At 43.3% G+C, this 19,015-nt stretch overlaps 1 protein-coding gene across 1 annotated transcript in view; it reads right to left on the reverse strand.

The window, feature by feature from the left end:
- The window catches only part of LOC139530967 (membrane-associated guanylate kinase, WW and PDZ domain-containing protein 2-like), a 348,222-nt gene that overhangs the window by 216,398 nt on the left and 112,809 nt on the right, over window positions 1-19,015 (reverse strand). The window contains exons 5-6 of the mRNA XM_071327763.1: window positions 10,438-10,672; window positions 5,205-5,284 (exon numbers count right to left, since the gene is read on the reverse strand). Of these exons, the coding sequence (XP_071183864.1) occupies window positions 5,205-5,284; window positions 10,438-10,672 (315 nt within the window). The remainder of the gene's footprint in view (window positions 1-5,204; window positions 5,285-10,437; window positions 10,673-19,015) is intronic.

Below are 19,015 nucleotides of genomic sequence, written 5' to 3' on the forward strand. Positions count from 1 at the left end.
GTAGGCTAGTCTGGGTGAGACGGAGAAGTAGACAAGGATGCCCCATATCGGGGCAGTTATATACACTAGCCATTGAGCCTTTTCTGGGCCTGCTACGCAGGAGACTGCAGGAAGTGTGCTGGACAGGCATGGGTGTGGTGACAGGCATAACAGTGTCAGCATATGCAGATTACGTTTCTGTGATGGTCAGGGATGGGCAGGATATGCAGGCACTAGAGACCAGTCTGAAGGTGTACGAGGGATATTCTTCAGATAAGGCAAACTGGGGCAAAAGCAAAGCTCTGTTATGTAGGGCATGGGGGATAGGGCTCCTCTGCTTCCAGGGGGTTTGCTGTGGGGTTATGAAGGTCTTAAAATGTTGGGTGTACCTGGACTTGTAGAGGTGGGTCAGGAAGAACTGGGAGGGGCTGTCGCAGGCAGTGGTGTCAAGACTGGCCAGGTGGAGGTGGCTCCTGTCCCAAGTGTCATATAGAGGGTGGGTGCTGATAATCAACAACCTGGTGGCATCTTCCCTGTGGCATAAACTGGCTGTCATCAACCCTTGCATTGCAGGTCTGCTCGCAGACCTGCAATGCAAGCTGGTGGACTTTTTCTGGTCGGGCCATCACTGGTTGAAAGAGCAGTGTTGTACTTGGCCATCCACGAAGGAGGACAGGGCCTGGTGGAACTGGAGAGCAGGGTAGCTGCTTTCCGACTAAAGGTGGTGCAGAGACTGCTGTTCCATACTGATGTTGGCTGGAGGGAGCCAGCATGCGCGCTGCTGAGGAGAGCTGGCGGATTAGGGTTGGACCGGCAGCTGTTCCACATGAGGCTGGAGGGGCTGAGTACAGCAGGTCTCTCTGATTTCTACTCTGCGGTGCTGAGGGCTTGGCAGCTGCTAAGGCCCACACGAGAAGGGGGTGTGGAGCCTGGGCTGTGGGTGTGGGAGAAGCCTATCTTCCACAACCCAGCCATCCCTTTGAGATCGGTTCAGTCAGCCACCCTGCAGATACAACTGATGGTAGCGGGTTTACAAAGGCTGGGTGACCAACGACTGCTGGGAGAGGAGGGGTGGAAAACCCTGGAAGTCCTGGCACAACAAACAGGAATACTGTCTCTTAGGCTGCTGGGGAGATTCCTGGAGGAGGTCCAGGAGGCACTGTCTGAGCCGGTAAGGGGGGTGTTTGAGTGGCCAAAGGGGGAGGGGCCACCAATGTTTACTACAGGTGACGTCAGCAACTGGGGACTGGCAAGGGGGTCTGTAGGACTTGTTAGATTTTAACACTCCGAAACTGGGGGAGTTTGAGGGGGTGGGAGGTAAAGCCCTCTACAACCAAGGTGAGTAACATTAGGAGTCTAACAGGTTTGAAGGTACATCAGTGGCAGGGGGAATGTGGGGAGGAGTATATGGTGGGTTTTAGATTCTACAAACCCCCAGCACCAAAGAGGTCAGGGGACCTCCAGTGGAGGGTTCTACATGGAGCCCTGGCCACTAACAGCTGGTTGGCACAGGTTGAACCGGGAGTCGGGCAGGGGTGTTCTTCTGTGTTATGAGAGAAACTGTGATTCATGTGTTTTCTGTGTGCGCCAGGTTAATGCCATTAATGTCTGTGTTGGAATGTCTGTGTGAGAGGTTGAAGGTGTTTTTTAATGTTGGGATGTTTATAATGGGGTATAGGTATTCAAATAAGGAAAAGGCCAAATGTGTTTTGTTGAATTTTCTGTTGGCTATTTGGATAACAAAGAGGAATAGGGTGGGGGGGATAACATACCTTTACTATTATCTAAAGGGATGGTCTCTGCGCGCCTTAGGGTAGAATTTGAGTTCTATAAAATGATAAAAAGTGTGGAGATGTTTCAGGAGATATGGTGTGTTGGGGGGGCTGTGAGGTTTTTTGGTTATTGTGGTGTTGTTTTGCATCGTGTGGTAGAGGGAAAGGTGAGTATGGTACATGTATGCAGTACAGGATATATTTGGGTGTTATATTTTAATGTGGGGAAGGTTTTAATGAAATGAGAATGTTTCAAAAAAGACAAAAAGTCTCTCTCTCTCTCAACCCAGCAGGAGAGCAAGAGGATGTCAGAGGGAGAGTGAAGGACATAGAGGATTCAAAGGAAAGAGAGAGAGGAAAATGATGTGGAGGGCGAGAGATAAGGGGAAGGCTGATGAACGTAAACATGTATTTGTTTCTGCCTCCCTGTTTGTAGCTGTGAGGCTCCAGGAAATCCCAGAATTATTCAGTCAGACTGGCAGCAAACAACGACAAACAACATTGGGGCTATGTACTGTACCAATACTAAAAACAGGCTTCCCTTCCTATATTATTGAACCCTTCCCTACCTATATCCTAAACCCTTCCCTATGTCCTATTCCCTTCCCTTCCGATGTCCTATTCCCCTTCTTTCCGGTCTCCTATTTCCTTCCTTCATTTCCTTTCCTACGTCCTCCCTTCCTTTCCTATATTCTATCCTCTTCCGAAGTCTTATTCTCCTCCTTTCTTAGGTCCTATTTCCTTAATTAATTTCCCTTACTACTTCCTCCCTCCCTTCCTTTCCTATGTCCTATTCCCCTTCCTTCCTATGTCCTGAAACCCACCCTTTTCGAAATCGTCCCATTCCTTTCCTATGTCCTAGAACCCCCCCCACTTAATTTCTACATCGTATACCCCTCTGTCTTATTTCCTTCCCTATCCTATGTCCTTAAACCCTCACCTTCCTTTCCAATGTACTAGTCTCTTCCCTTCCTATTCTATATCATGTTCCATTCTATTCCAGGCCTATGTCCTCTCCCCTTCCCTTCATAAGTCCTCTTCCCTTCCCTTGATTTCCTGTTTGCATACCCTTCCCAATTAATATCCCTTCCTTTCCTACATCCCATTCCTTTCCCACGTCCTATTCTCTTCATTTCCTTTCCTATTTATTTCCCTTCCTTTCCTATGTCATAAAACCCTACACTTACTATATCCTGTCCTATTCTCCTATTCTTAATTTCCTGTTTCCTTGCCCTTGCTGATTTAGAAGGACATATACTGACTGAAAATGTGGAGGCAATATGGCAGCAATTCCCTGCATATGATTATTAACTATCCAGTTTAATGTTTTAGGTATTCTTGAGAATTTCCCAGTCGGGAGTGAGAGAGAAAATAAAAATAGATAAAAAAATGAGGGATAAAGGAGCTATTATAATTCCTGTCACACACAGGTCCTTTACTGGACAGAGAGGAGAGGGGAGGAGAAGTCACGGTTAACCCAGAACTAAAACCTAGCGTAATTTGGTAAGATTTGCAGTCTCCACTCGTAACTCTCAGCCAACAAAGCTATAAATATTTATATTTACATAACATTAGGAACACCTGCTCTTTCCATGACATAGACTGACCAGGTGAATCCAGGTGAAAGCTATGAGCCTTGAGACAATTGAAACATGGATTGTGTGTGCGTGCCAATCAGAAGGTAAATCGAACAAGACAAAATATTTAAGTGCCTTTGAACAGGGTGTGTCAAGAACTGCAACCCTTCTGGGCTTTTCATACACAACAGTTTCCCATGTAACAAGAATGGTCCACCACCCAAAGGATTTCCAGCAAACTTGACACAACAGTGCGAAGCATTGGAGTCAACATGGACCAGCATCTCTGTGGAATGCTTTCAACATCTTGTAAAGTCCATGCCCCAACAAATTGAGGCTGTACTGAGGGCAAAAGTGGATGGAACTCAATATTAGTATTTGGTATTTTATTAGGATCCCCATTAGCTTTTGCAAAAGCAGCAGCTGCTCTTCCTGTGGTCCACACAAAACATGACATACTACAGAACATTAATAAACAATAACAGCTAAAAGACAGAAATACATAAACTGGTGTTCCTAATGGTGTTCCTAATGTTTTGTACACTCAGTGTATGGCAATATATAGATACACTATATAAACAAAAGTATGTGGACACCCCTTCAAATTAGCGGATTCGGCTATTTCAGCCACACCCGTTGCTAACAGGTGTATAACATCTAGCACACAGCCATGCAATCTCCATAGGGAAATATTGGCAGTAGAATGGCCGTACTGAAGAGCTCAGTGAGTTTCAACGTGGCACTGTCATAGGATGCCACCTTTCCAACAAGTCAGTTCTTTAAATGTCTGCCCTGCAAGAGCTGCCCCGGTCAAATGTAAGTGCTGTTATTGTGAAGTGTAAATGTCTAGGTTCAGCTGCGAACTGGTAGGCCACACAAGCTCACAGAACGGGACCGCTGAGTGCTGAAGAGCGTAGTGTATAAAAATCATCTGTCCTCAGTTACAACACTCACTACCAAGTTGCAAACTGCCTCTGGAAGCAATGTCAGCACAAGAACTGTTCATCGGGAGTTTCATGAAATCGGTTTCCATGGCCGAGCAGCCTAAAAGACTAAAATCACCATGCGGAATTGCCAAGAATCGGCTGGAGTGGTCTAAAGCTTGCCGCCATTGGACTCTGGAGCAGTGGAAACGCATTCTCTGGAGTGATTAATCACGCTTCATCTGGCAGTCCAACGGACTAATCTGGGTTTGGCGGATACCAGGAGAATGCTACCTGCACGAATGCATTGTGCCAACTATAAAGTTTGGTGAAGAAGAAATAATGGTCTCAGTCAACAAGCATACACACTCACACAAAAAGTAAAATCGACAATGTGTAACATAGTTCGGACTGGGCCCCTTAGTTCCAGTGAAGAGAAATCTTAAAGCTACAGCATACATTCTAGACAATTCTGTGCTTCCAACTTCGTGGCAACAGTTTGGGGAAGACCCTTTCCTGTTTCAGCATTACAATGTCCCCGTGCACAAAGTGAGGTCCATACAGAAATGGTTTGTTGAGATCGGTGTGTAAGAACTTGACTGGCCTCCACAGAGCCCTGACCTCAACCCCATCGAACACTGTTGGGAAAAATTGGAACGGTGACTGCAAGCCAGGCCTAATCGCCCCACATCAGTAACCGACCTCACTAATACTCTTGTGGCTGAATGGAAGCAAGTCCCAGCAGCAATGTTCCAACATCTAGTGGAAAGCCTTCCCAGAAGAGTGGGGGCTGTTATAGCAGTAAAGGGGGGACCAACTCCATATTAAATGCCCATGACTTTGGAACGTTATGTTCGATGAACAGGTGTCCACATACTTTTTGAAGAGAAGAAGAGAGACACCTCATCCATAAACATAGATTTGTTCATTTACATAAAAACAAAAACACTCACCGTCCTCTTTGCACTCCTCAGGTGGCTTGGCCTTCTTTGCCAGCCGAGGATCCAGCCATGATGTGGTTTTGGTGTTGTGACTGGAGAGGGAAAGCGAGACAGAGAGCGAGAGAGACAAGGAGGAGGACAGAGAGGGGGGAGGAGGAGAAAGAGATACAGTACATAAATGGAGAGGAGAGACCGAGGCAAGGAATACAGAGAGGACAAGAAGAGAGAGAGAGAGAGAGATCAGCGCCTGTGTGGTTGAGTGGCAATACCCTTCACAAAATCACATTAGAACCCAAAGTTTGTAGGTTCAATTCCTGCGACCACCTTTTATACTTTCATTACCTATCCTGTATACCACTGTTTCTGTACTGTCTGAATATCCTACAAAAATATGAAAGGAGAGTGGAATTTCCCTCTCATTTAAAAAAAGATTTAACCCCCATCCCCTGTGAATGTGTGTTTTTTTACAATGTTTTATGTGGAGTTGAGATGGGCAGGGCAGAGGTTGTGTGTATGAGTGAAAGAGGGTAAGATATTTAAGGTGAACAAAACTGCCATAAATTCTCTAATTGTCCCTCTGCTCCTCATTAGAAAGACAGAGAGAGAGAGAAACAGTTTGTGTGTGTGTAAAATGACCTGTCAAACACCCTGGTGATGGCTGAAATGGATGAACGGAATATATTGTCTTTCTGTTGCAACTACTGTATAAGAACGCTTAAGCTTCATCAGAGATTTAACACATCTCGACAATTACAGTGCCTTCAGAAAATATTCACATTTGTGTTACAGCCTGAATTTAATCTTTATTAAATTTAGATTTTGTGTCACTAATCTACACACACTACCCCATAATGTCAAAGTGGAATTCTGGTTTTAGAAATGTTTACAAATGAATTTAAAAGGAAAAGCTTCATGTCTTGAGTCAATAAGAATTCAACCCTTTCGTTATTGCAAGCCTAAATACAGTGCCTTCGCAAAGTATTCAGACCCCTTGACTTTTCCACATTTTGTTACGTTACAGCCTTATTCTAAAATTGATTACAATGTTTTTTCCCCTGATCAATTCACACACAATATCCCATAATGACAAAGCAGTTTTTTTTGCTCATTTATAAAAAAGAATACATTGAAATCAAATCGTATTGGTCACATGCGCTGAATACAACAGGTGTAGACCTTACAGTGAAATGTTTATTTACAAGCCCCTAACCAGCAATTAAGTAAAAAAAAAAAATACAAATAAGAAATAAAAGTAACAAGTAATTAAAGAGCAGCAGTAAAATAACAATAGCGAGACTATATACAGGGGTCAATGTGTGGGGGCACCGGTTAGTTGAGGTAATATGTACACGTAGGTAGAGTTATTAAAGAGACTATGCATATATGATAACAACAGAGAGTAGCATCGGTGTAAAATAGGAGGGGGGGGGGGCAATTCAAATAGTCTGGTTTGCCATTTGGTTAGATGTTCAGGAGTCTTATGGCTTGGTCGTAGAAACTGTTAAGAAGCCTTTTGGACCAAAATAGCACTTTTACATAAGTATTCAGACCCTTTACTCAGTAATTTGTTGAAGCACTTTTGGCAGGGATTATAGCATCAAGTCATCTTGGATATGACGCTACCAGCTTGCCACACCTGTATTTAGGGGGTTCTTCTCTGCAAATATTCTCAAGCTCTGTCAGGTTGGATGGAGAGCGTTGCTGCACAGATATTTTCAGTTCTCTCCAGAGATGTTCGATCGGGTTCAAGTCCTGGCTCTAGCTGGGCCACTCAAGGACATTCAGAGACTTGTCCCGAAGCCACTCCTGCGTTGTCATGGCTGTGTGCTTAGGGTCATTACCATGCTGGAAGGTGAACCTTAGCCCCAGTCTGAGGTCATGAATGCTCTGGAGCAGTTTTTCATCAAGGATCTCTGTACTTTGCACTGTTCATCTTTGCCTCGATCCTGACAAGTCTTCCAGTCCCTGCCGTTGAAAAACATCTCCACAGCAATGCTGCCAACACCATGCTTCCCCGTAGAGATGGTGACAGGTTTCCTCCTGATGTGAATCTTCACATTCAGGCCAAAGAGTTCAATCTTCGTTTCATCAGAACACAGAATCTTGTTTCTCATGGTCTGAGAGTCTTCTGGAGTTTAAAGACTCTCATGGTCTGAGAGTCTTTAAACTCCAGCAGGCTGTCATGTGTCTTTTACTGATGTGTGGCTTCAATCTGGCAACTCTATCATAAAGGCCTGATTGGTGGAGTGCTGCAGAGATGGTTGTCCTTCTGGAATGTTCTCCCATCTCCATAGAGGAACTCCAGAGCTCTTTCAGAGTGACTATCTGGTTCTTGTTCACCATCCTGACCAAGGTTATTCTCCCCCGATTGCTCAGTTTGGCTGGGTGGCCAGCTCTGGGAAGAGTCTAGGTGGTTCCAAACTTCTTCCATTTTTAAGAATGATGGAGGTCACTGTGTTCTTGGGGACCTTCAATGCTGCAGACCTTCCCCAGATCTGTGCCTTGACACAATCCTGCCTCGGAGCTCTACGGACAATTTCTTCGACCTCATGGCTTGGTTTTTAGTCTGACATGCACTGTCAACCATGGGACCTTATATAGACAGGTGTGTGCCTTTCCAAATCATGTCCAATCAATTGAATTTATCACAGGTGGACTCCAAGTTGTAGAAACATCTCAAGAATGATCAATGGAAACAGGATGCACCTGAGCTCAATTTCGAGTCTCATAGCAACGTGTCTGAATGCTTAAGTAGATAAGGTATTTCTGTTTTTTATTTTTAAGTCGTTTGCAAAATTTTCAAAAAATCTGTTTTTGCTTTGTCATTGTGGGGTATATTATGAGAAACATGTTTAATTTAATCAATTTTAGAATAAGGCTGTAATGTAACAAAATGTGGAAAAAGTCAAGAGGTCTGAATACTTACCGAATACACTAAGTTCAGGAGTAAAAATGTGCTTAACATGTCACATAATAAGTGGTATGGATTCACTCTGTCTGCAATAATAGTTTAACATAATTTTTTGAATTACTACCCTATCTCCAATACAATTATCTTTCAGGTCCCTCATCCGAGCTGTGAATTTCAAGAACAGATTCAACCACAAAGACCAGGGTGGTTTTCCAATGGTTCACAAAGAAGGGCACCTACCTAGATGGGGGAAAAAAGCATTCAGTACATGTAATATCCTTTTGTGCATTGTGCAGTTATTAATTACACTTTGGATGGTGTATCAATACAAACTGTCTCGACAAAGATACAGGCACCCTTCCTAACTACTTTGCCGGAGAGTAAGGAAACTGCGCAGGGATTTCACCATGAGGCCAATGGTGATTTTAAAACAGTTAGAGTTTTTATGGCCATGATAAGAGAGAACTGAGGATGGATCATCAACATTGTAGTTACTCCACAATACTAACATAACCTGTCTAGGACCGAGGTTCCGCTAGCGGAACCCCTCGCCAACAGCCAATGAAAATGCAGGGATCCAAATTCAATCAAAAGAAATCATAATTAAAATTTCTCAAACATACAAGTATTTTACACCATTTTAAAGATAAAATTCTCGTTAATCCAACCACAGTGTCCGATTTCAAAAAGGCTTTTCGGCGAAAGCAGAACATATCATTATGTTAGGTCAGCAACTAGTCACAGAAAGCATACAGCGATTTTCCAACCAAAGAGAGAAGTCACAAAAAGCAGAAATAGAGATAAAATGAATCACTAACCTTTGATATTCTTCATCAGATGACACTCCCGGGACAACATGTTACACAATACATGTATGTTTGTTTCGATCAAGTTCATATTTATATCCAAAAACCTCAGTTTACATTTGGCTTTGCCTCCAAAACATCCCGGGAATTTGCACAGAGCCACATCAATTTACAGAAATACTCATAATAAACATTGATAAAAGATACAAGTGTTATTCACAGAATTAAAGATATACTTCTCCTTAATGCAACCGCTGTGTCAGATTTCAAAAAAACTTTACGGAAAAAGCACACCATGCTATAATCTGAGTACAACGCTCAGAGCCCAAATAAGCCATAACGATATCCGCCATGTTTTGGAGTCAACAGAAGTCAGAATAGCATTATAAATATTCACTTACCTTTGATGATCTTCATCAGAATGCACTCCCAGGAATCCCAGTTCCACAATAAATGTTTGATTTGTACGATAAAGTTCATCATTTATGTCCAAACACCTCAGTTTTCCACATTCATGACGCGCGAACACTAGGAGCAGACGAAAAGTTTAAAAGTTCCGTTATAGTCCGTAGAAACATGTCAAACGAATTATAGAAACAATCTTTAGGATGTTTTTAACATAAATCTTCAATAATGTTCCAACCGGAGAATTCCTTTGTCTTCAGAAATGCAATGGAACTCAAGCTAACTCTCACATGAACGCGCATGGTCAGCTCGTGGCACTCTGGGAGAGACTTTACTTGATCCCCTCTCATTCGCCCCCACTTCACAGTAGAAGCATCAAACAAGGTTCTAAAGACTGTTGACATCTAGTGGAAGCCTTAGGATGTGCAACATGACCAATATCCCACTGTATCTTCAATAGGGAATGAGTTGAAAAACGACCAACATCAGATTTCCCACATCCTGGTTGGATTTTTTCTCAGGTTTTTGCCTGCCATATGAGTTCTGTTATACCCACAGACATCATTCAAACAGTTTTAGAAACTTCAGAGTGTTTTCTATCCAAATATACTAATCATATGCATATATTAGCAACTGGGACTGAGTAGCAGGCAGTTTACTCTGGGCACGCTTTTCATCCATACGTGAAAATGCTGCCCCCTATCCCAAACAAGATAAATTACTGTGTAAAGAAGGAAGCCTGTACCGAATGAAAATATTCCAAAACATGGATTCTATTTGCAATAAGGCACTAAATTAATACTGAAAAAAATGTGGCAAAGAAATATACTTATTGTGCTGAATACAAAGCCATGCATGATGCAGCCACCACCATTCAAAAAAAACTGAAATTTCAATACCTGAATTCCCACCAAATTCCCTGAACTCCATTCATTATTTACCCAGTAAAATGTTTTATGTGCTTTAATTCAGTGAATACCTGATGTATTTGTAACATTCAAAAATCTATTGTCCAACTGTTTTATTAGAATTGCTGTTAAAAACGTTGAACTATTCTGATGACCATTGCTAGTGTGTGTGTGCATGCGTGCGTCACCGCCCCCCCACATAAACACACACTTACTCTATGAAGTAGACCTCTCCTTTCTCTGTGTAGGCCATCTCCCAGTTGTCAGGCAGGGGTCCCAGTTCCTCCTCATCCCCCTCGGGGAGTTTGGGGGGTGATTTGGGGGAGTCCCCCTCAGGGGGCTCCTCTCCCTCTGTGGGGGGCTCAGTGGCGGGAGGGGGCAGTGTCGGGGCCTCCACCACAGAAACCTCCCCCGACCCATCTGTGCTCTTGTCCTCATGCTCGCTTGTCTCTGTAGAAAACATAGCGAGAAACAAATCCAGACAGATGTTTTAAAACGCTCATACAGTATGGTCTTTTCTCATACACCTCAGTCCCCATAGTCCCTTTGGGCTGATTTTGACTTGATATCTGCTGACTTCAGAAGTCTGCATTGACATTGGTGGCATTCCTGGCTGACTGCATTGCGGACATTGCATTGCATCAACCAATGGTTGTGCGCCACGTCATCAACTGTGCAGTAGGGCATCAGATTGCCATATCATACAATGTGGTTAGTTGATGCTAAACATCTCTCCGTGTGTTGTGAGATTTGGCAGGTGTCTAATGTAGTCAGGCAGGAATGCATCGATGAACGATCTCAACTCTGAAACGGCCCCTTCGTGGTGGAAAGAGAGCTCTCTAGAGAAAACCACTTCCCTGTGGATTAATGCTGAGCAAAGAAGAACACAGCTCTAGTGGTCCAAAGACTCTTTTCACACACTTAAGTGTCCCACGGAGCAGATTAGGGATACACGAACACACAGAATACATGACCTGTCTTTAAACACACGCTATGATGTTCCTGTTAGTGTTCTCTACTAGAGCTCAATAAAGACCTTCTAAATTCATGTATTCACATTGGGTTAGAGAAAACTGTAGCAAACATTATGAATACGCTGTTCGGTATATGAGAATATTTTGAAGATAAATACACAACGTAGAGGATGAGAGGACTTAAAACTAGAGTACCAATGGTCAATAGGGAATTGTAAATAGGAGTTCGGTTTCAGTTAAACAGCTGTTTAGAATCTGTGGAATGTCACTCCTGAATTCAGAGCTACGTGTGCTACGTTCTGTACATTGAGTCTGGAGCAGGGTACTTGTTTTTTGGCCATTGGCCCAGTGGTACTGCAAGGACTTCTGATTGGTCAACCCAGGCTAGGATGGGGAGGTTATAAATGGCATCCTGTTCCTTTGTTTGGGGGAGAAAAGCTGAGGACTAGGGGAATGAACATTACCTCCCAGCATAACATCTATGATTTGTCCCCCCTGAATAAACCTATTTTTCTCCCCCTGATTTGTTTTGGGGTTTGTGTTATTGAAGAATGACATCAACTGCTAACAGGTAGGAGTGAAAACAATGCTTTAAAGACAGGGTGTATGGGGCATAGGGTGAATTTTCCCATATACGCTGATCTAGGGTCCGTTTTGCATTTACCCCACTAATGGGTGAGGGGAAGCTGAGCCTAAATCTGTAAAGGAAACTACAGGATGGGCTGTCAGTGTCTCGATAGTTTGTCCTTGCCTTCAACTGAAAATACGTCTGTGTATGCGCATCCCTGTATGTGTCGTTCCTCCAGTGTTGTTTCTCTTGCTACACTAGGTCCACACTCACAGCCAATCAATAGTAGCTCCCAATAGATATCTGTCCCATAGGTCTCTTATCTTCTTACCTCCCTCTCCTGTTTCTGTGTGTGTGTTTGTGTCACAGGGTGTGTATTTGGACATTTGTGTTCCAACAACAATGCACACGCACACACCCAAGAGGGTAATACGGCTGTCCCCATAGGAGATCCCTTTTGGGTTCCATGTGGAACCCTCTGTAGAAAGGGTTTTACATGAAACCCAAAATGGTTCTTCAAAGGGTTCTCTTATTAGGACAGCCAAATAATTATTTTCTAAGAGTGCAGGGGACTGTCACAACCACATTTGCTTTGATTTAGATCTGTCCTTAGTCTCATTCTGGCTCTGGTCCTATTTCTCCCTCTCCATCCCTCTGTGTCACTCTCTTTTCTCTTCTCTCCATTGCCGTCCTATGGGACTCCCAATCACAGCCGGTTGTGATACAGCCTGGATGTGTGGACCCTCTACTGGTCTCTGTCCTGGTTTCTATTAATACCTACACAGCTCTCTTCATCCATCTATCCCTCTCCCTTTCTCTCCCCCTGTCCCTGTCTCTTTATCCATCTCTCCATCTGCCTCCCTCTCTATCTCCATCTCTCTCCTTCCCTATCTCCCTCCTCGGTTGCTCCCCTTCTTTCAGCCCCTCCTCCACCTCTCTCTCTGACTCATTCAGTATTTGACCCCTGAAGTCTTCATCTGTCTCTCTATATCTCTCTCATTTTCTGACACCCCTTTTTATTCTTATCGTCTCCTGGCCGCGGGAAGATGATTTGGGGTGGGGTTGCTGACGAGTATTTATTTATTTATTTATTTTGTATATATACGTATATATATACAGTAATTATTTTTATTGCAATTTATCAGGGGTGCTGCAGCTATGCCCTCTTCCTATTTCTCTCTCTTCCATCTCTCTCTCCTGAGGGACATAGGCCCTGTGTTGGCTCGGCTGTGACTCTGCGTTTGTGTGCGCGTGTGCATGTGTGTGTATGTACATGCGCTTGTACACACACAGGCATGTGTGTGTTTGCATACATGTGAGAGAGTGTGTGTGTATTAAGGTTTCATATTTTCCTGGTATTTTACAAATGTTCCATCCTGAGAATAAATCACTTTTCTCCTGGGTAACCCGGTATTTCTGGAAGTGTTGTTCAAAAGCATATAAAACCAATGGACAGAATCATGAAGGAAGAGCAGGAAGGAAGAGCTCAAGATGAAATTGTACTGCAGCATGTGGTGGAACAGTCTGGCAGATATGGTAGATATTGTGTGTAGCACAGTGCTGTTTGCAATGGCATGGTAGGAGAACCCGTTGCTCGCAGTAATTTATACTAATTTCATCCAGTTATGCGTCGGCTTGAGGTAAGACTGCACCGTTCTAGGACGCGTTGCTGCCAACTCTCACCCTCCTTCTACCTCGGTGGCATTTGTTTTAGTGAAGCTCTGCTACACAGCCCCCCAAAAATGTAAAAATAAAAGTAGGTTGGCCTACCCTACCAACCTGTAGCTCAAAAATTGAAGCCAAGTTTGTTGCCGTAGGCCAACTGCATTTAAATTTGTATTTATTCATAGTAAACTAAGCAAGTCAGTTAAGAACAAATTCTTATTCACAATGACGGCCTACCCCGGTCAAACCCTAACCCAGATGATGCTGGGCCAATTGCACACCGCCCTATGCAACTCCTAATCACGGCCGGTTGTGATACAGCCTTGAATTTTTTTTTTTTTTTTTTTTTTATCTTTATTTTAACAGGGAAAACAGACTGAGACCTGGATCTCTTTTACGGCTGTGCCCTGTGTAAACATGTTGACATGTACAGTTTTAGACATACAGACAAGAACATTTCAAAACATACACAATTCAACTGAAACAATCACAGACAACATCATATTGATCCTCCATAAGCATTTTAAAATGGGCAAGGGACACCAGAGTGTCTAACTTAAGTTGGATCTGCAGTTTGTTCCATGAATAAGGTGCAAAGGAACTGAAGGCAGTCCTACCCAACTCTGTGGAGACCGCAGGAGTCTCTAATGTAATCCACATCTGTGATCTGGTTTTAAAATTAGTACATCTTGTGGAAATTAATGATGATATATAAGGAGGTAGTTTTAAAAGAAGTGCTTTATAAATAAACAAGAGAGCATGTTGCTCTCGCCTCACAGATAGAGAGACCCAACCCACATGTTGATATAGGATACAGTGATGAGTTCTGTAACTATCACCCGTGATAAACCTGAGTGCACAATGGTAAATAGCATCCAGTGGTTTTAATGTGTTTGCCGATGCATGCATATAGATAATATCACCATAATCTAAAATGGACATAAAAGTAGCCTGCACAATTTTTTTCCTATTTACAGAGGACAGACAAGCCCTGTTTCTGTAAAGGAATCCTATCTTGAATTTGAGCTTTTTTCCCAATTCAGTAACATGTTTCTTAAAAGAAAGCCTATCATCTAACCATACCCCTAAGTATTTATATGCAGAGACCTTATTGATTTGAGTACCATCCAAGCTAGTGATTACAAACGTGTTTCTAACTGAGAGTTTAGACCTAGAAAAAACATGACATTTGTTTTCTTAGCGTTTAAAACAAGTTTAAGCTGTAAAGGAGACCCCTGTAGTATCCTAAAATCAGACTCCAACTGCATTAAAGCTTGGTCCGCTGTTGGAGCAATAGAGTACATCACTATGTCATCTGCATATAAATGGAATTTACAATATCTGACATCATCACCAATGTTGTTTATATAAAGTGAGAACAATAGTGGGCCAATTATTGAACCCTGAGGGACCCCTTTAAGTAACTGTAAGGGGTCAGACTTGACCCCATCGACCATGACGGCTTGAGTTCTATCTTTAAGATAGTCATAAAACCATCGGCAGGCATCAGTGCCCAGTCCTATAGATGACAGCTTACTCAAAAGGATAGCATGGTCTACAGTGTCAAAAGCTTTTGACAAATCTACAAACAACGCAGCACAGTGCTTTCTATCGTCTAAGGCATTTGCGATATCATTTACAACAAGCATAGTGGCCGATGTGGTACTGTGTTTAGATCTAAAACCAGATTGATTGGTACTAAGAATACTGTTAGCAGAAAGAAAAGATTGTAACTGTTTGTTGACTATAGATTCTAGAATCTTTACCAGACAAGGGAGCCTAGAGATGGGTCGATAGTTATCCAAATCACTACCGTCACCTCCCTTATGTAATGGCAGAACAAAAGCTGCTTTCCACACCTTAGGGATATTTCCTGTGCTTAATGTTAGATTAAAAATGTGTGTTACTGAACCAGCAAAAATAGGTGCAGCACACTTAAGTAAGTACGGGTCTAAATTGTCAGCGCCTAAGGATTTCTTAGTATCAATGGCACACAGGGCAATTAGAACCTCTGCTTCAGTTATTTTCTGGAAACTAAAAACAGGGTTACCATTTTTCAGAGTAACGGTTGAAAAGCAAGACGAAAAATCAACTAACTGGCCAGTACCACAAAGTCCACTTTTCCTTTCAAATAAAAAACCAGCAGAGATGAAATGCTTATTAAAAGCATCACAAATATCATTTTTTTCAGTTAGAATACAGAAGTCTGAGGTAATTTGCTTAGGAAGAGAAACAGCAGAATTCCCCCGTTTCAGTGAATTAACGGTTTTCCAGAATTTTGCAGGATCTCCTGCAGAATCTGTCATAGCATTAAGGAAGTAATTTGATTTTGCCTTTTTGACAGCTGCAGTACATTTATTTCTCAACTGCCTAAAAAACAGCCAATCAGCTGGAGTACCTGTTTTCCTCGCCAAGGCCCAGGCCCGATTCTTTTGCAGGAAAAGACCTGACAATTCAGGAGAGAACCAAGAACTGGTTCGGTTTCTTACTCTGTGATTCTTAAGCGGGGCATGTTTATCAGACATAGAGGTAACAATAGAAGAGAAAAAAGCAAGGGCTAAAACCGGGTCCAGAAAGCAGCAAGTGGATAAAAGCTCAGAGTGATATAAGTCAAGGATAAAAGCTTGCTGTGAGAAATGTTTATAATTTCTCTTAGAGATTATACAGGGATCAGAATGTTTCAGCCTGGTATCTCTAATACAAGCAATAGGGCAGTGGTCACTGATATCATTTGCAAAAACCCCACTGGCTGTGTATTTATGGGGGGTATTTGTTAGAATAATGTCTAGTAGAGTGGATTTTACTGGGTTCTTAAAGTTGGGACGGGTTGGTTTAGTTATCAGCTGAGTTAAATTTAGCTCAGTACAAATGCCTTTTAATTTATCGGATACTGGTGAGAGCCAATCCAGGTTAAAATCTCCCAAAATCAGTAATTCAGAGTTTGCATAATTAGACAGTATATCAGATAATTTGCATAGAGTACAAGGAGGAGCTGAGGGGGGGCGATATACCCCTGCTAGAGTTAAATGAGCATTATTACCAAGTACCACGTTTAAAACTAGACATTCATATTGCTTTGAGACAGAGGTTGATATGGACACAGAAACATTTAAGCAGCATTTAACATAAATCGCAATACCACCACCTCTACCAACTCTATCAGTTCTATAAATATTGTATCCAATCAACTGAACATCTGAATCTGGCACAGAATCACACAGCCACGATTCAGATACAATCAGAACGTCAACATTTGATTGTGAGACCAAAATTTCAATAAAGTCCAACTTTTGGATCAGGCTTCTAGCATTCAAATGAATTATTCCAATACCATTGCTACGGGAATTCATATCAGATGGAGTATCCAAGGTAGCACCTGAAGCTGCACTGGATGAGCAATAAACCATTTTCGAGCTATTGACAGAGCTCAATTTTATGGGGACAAGATTACTACTAACAATACCTCTCTGCATGTGAGTAGTATTCGCAATACGGTGATTGGACAATAATCTAGGAATTGCAGAAAGGTTGTTAACTGTAGTTTGTTCCATATTTGCAATTGAGGAACTAATTAATGAAACTGGGAGAGGAGCATTGAACATAGTCTGATAGGGGAGCGTACAATCCCAAAAGTCAACCCCCGAGAATACACAACGTCAGGTATCAAAGGCTCTACATGAGGCAAGAGTAAGAGACATGTTGGTGGAGAGGATGCTGGAGCCATACCTGTTAAGATGTAAATTGTCCCGAAGAAATAGACCTGGTCGGTCTGTAAAAGCTGCAAAGTTATCCACAAAAGGAATTCCCATCGTGCAGCAGTATCCCTTAAGCCAGGTGTGTAATTGGCGAATACGACTAAAAACCATATCCGTGTAGCGTGGGGATGGAAATGGACCGGAAACAACACACTGCTTCCCAGATTCCAGCAGCGTATTTATCAATGTTTTAAAATCGTCTCTCAATTTCTCTGACTGCTGGAGTTTAATGTCATTTGACCCAACATGGACAATGACAGTTGAAGCGGCGGAGTGCTTGCTAATAAGTAGCGGTAGCATGGAATCTAGGTCAGAGATCCTAGCGCCAGGGTAGCAGAAGGTCTCAGCTTTCCGGATTGAAACGTTTCGGACCATGGATGAACCCACCACGAGAACGGAAGGACTACAGATGGGTTTATTGGGTAAATGACGGGGCCTCTCCCGGGTGATCTGCCTCCTAGCAGGTTGAGGGGGGCTAGCAGCTGAGACTGACGACCTAGTGGCAGGCAAGGAGCGCAGATGAGTGTGCTTGGGCACTTCCACCTGAGAGTGAGATGGCAGCAGTAGAGATGAAGCGGAGGGACCCTGTACAGTATGATTGGAATGCACTTCCAGGTCTTCCAGGACCTTGAATCTCCTCCCCAATTGTAGCACCTCCGAAACATTTGATGGATTCCGTTTCCTGGAGTGCTTTCCTCCCCGGACAGCAATCCAGGCATCCTGAGGCGGAGTAGAAGGGGTGGAACAGACCAGGCCCTTCGGTTTAGCTCCTAGTCTGGGCCATGGCTCATTTAAGGGAACCGAATGGAGTTTCTCAGTTACAGGCTCCCCAGAAGTGGAGGTGCCGAGCCAGGGGCAGGTGACGTCGTCGATTTTGGAGGTGGTTTGTATAACCATGGAGTCCAGGAGTTCTTCGTCCTCCTTGATCTGGCGCAAGACAGATACTCTCCCCTCCAGCTCAGCGACTCTCTGGCTCAGGTACTGGCAGGTGGTACATCCAGGGGTGAGCGAAGCCATGAGAGACAGGTGGGTTTGGGCCCAGAGGCTAGCAGTTAGCAGTTTGTTTTTAGCCTAAAGCCAGCTTTTTGCCGAACTTTTCCAGAGAGAAAAAACACTTTCCATCCACCGTGGAGCGAGATTCCGGGACAAGAGAGAGTGGTCCTAGCTGGTAAAAGTTAACCGCGATGTGGAATCCATGCAAAAACACGTTCGGTATTTATGATTAACAAAGATTGGTTATGTTTTAGTTAAAAATAACAAACCGAGTTTTTCCAGCATACAGTGTTCAGAAGCGCACTCTGATGACGAAATCCTAATAAAACCAGGGTCCGTAGTGACACCTCTAGCACTGAGATGACAGCTGCACCACCCGGGAGTATTTCAAGGTTGCGTGTACAGTTTCAGAATAAACAATATGCATAAACAATATATAGTAAATACGATCGACTATTACAACAGCGCACACACTCACAGACACACACTACGCGTTAATGATTGATAATGCTGATAGCTGTCACGCCCTGATCTGTTTCACCTACCCTTGTGCTTGTCTCCACCCCCTCCAGGTGTCGCTCATCATCTCTCCTAGCTCCTATTTTTCCTAGTTCTCCTGGTTTTGACCCTTGCCTTGTCCTGACACCGAACCCGCCTGCCTGACCCTTCTTCCTGCCCTGACCTCGAGCCTGCCTAACGCCTTGTACTGTTTGGACTCGGACCTGGTTACTGAACCCCTGCCTGTCCTGACCTCGAGACTGTCTAACGCCCTGTACTGTTTGGACCCTGACCTGGTTTATGAACTCTCGTCTGTACCTTACCTGCCTTTTGCCTACCC

This window comes from Salvelinus alpinus, chromosome 9 (genome assembly GCF_045679555.1).
Source record: "Salvelinus alpinus chromosome 9, SLU_Salpinus.1, whole genome shotgun sequence".
Classification (NCBI taxonomy): Eukaryota; Metazoa; Chordata; class Actinopteri; order Salmoniformes; family Salmonidae; genus Salvelinus; species Salvelinus alpinus.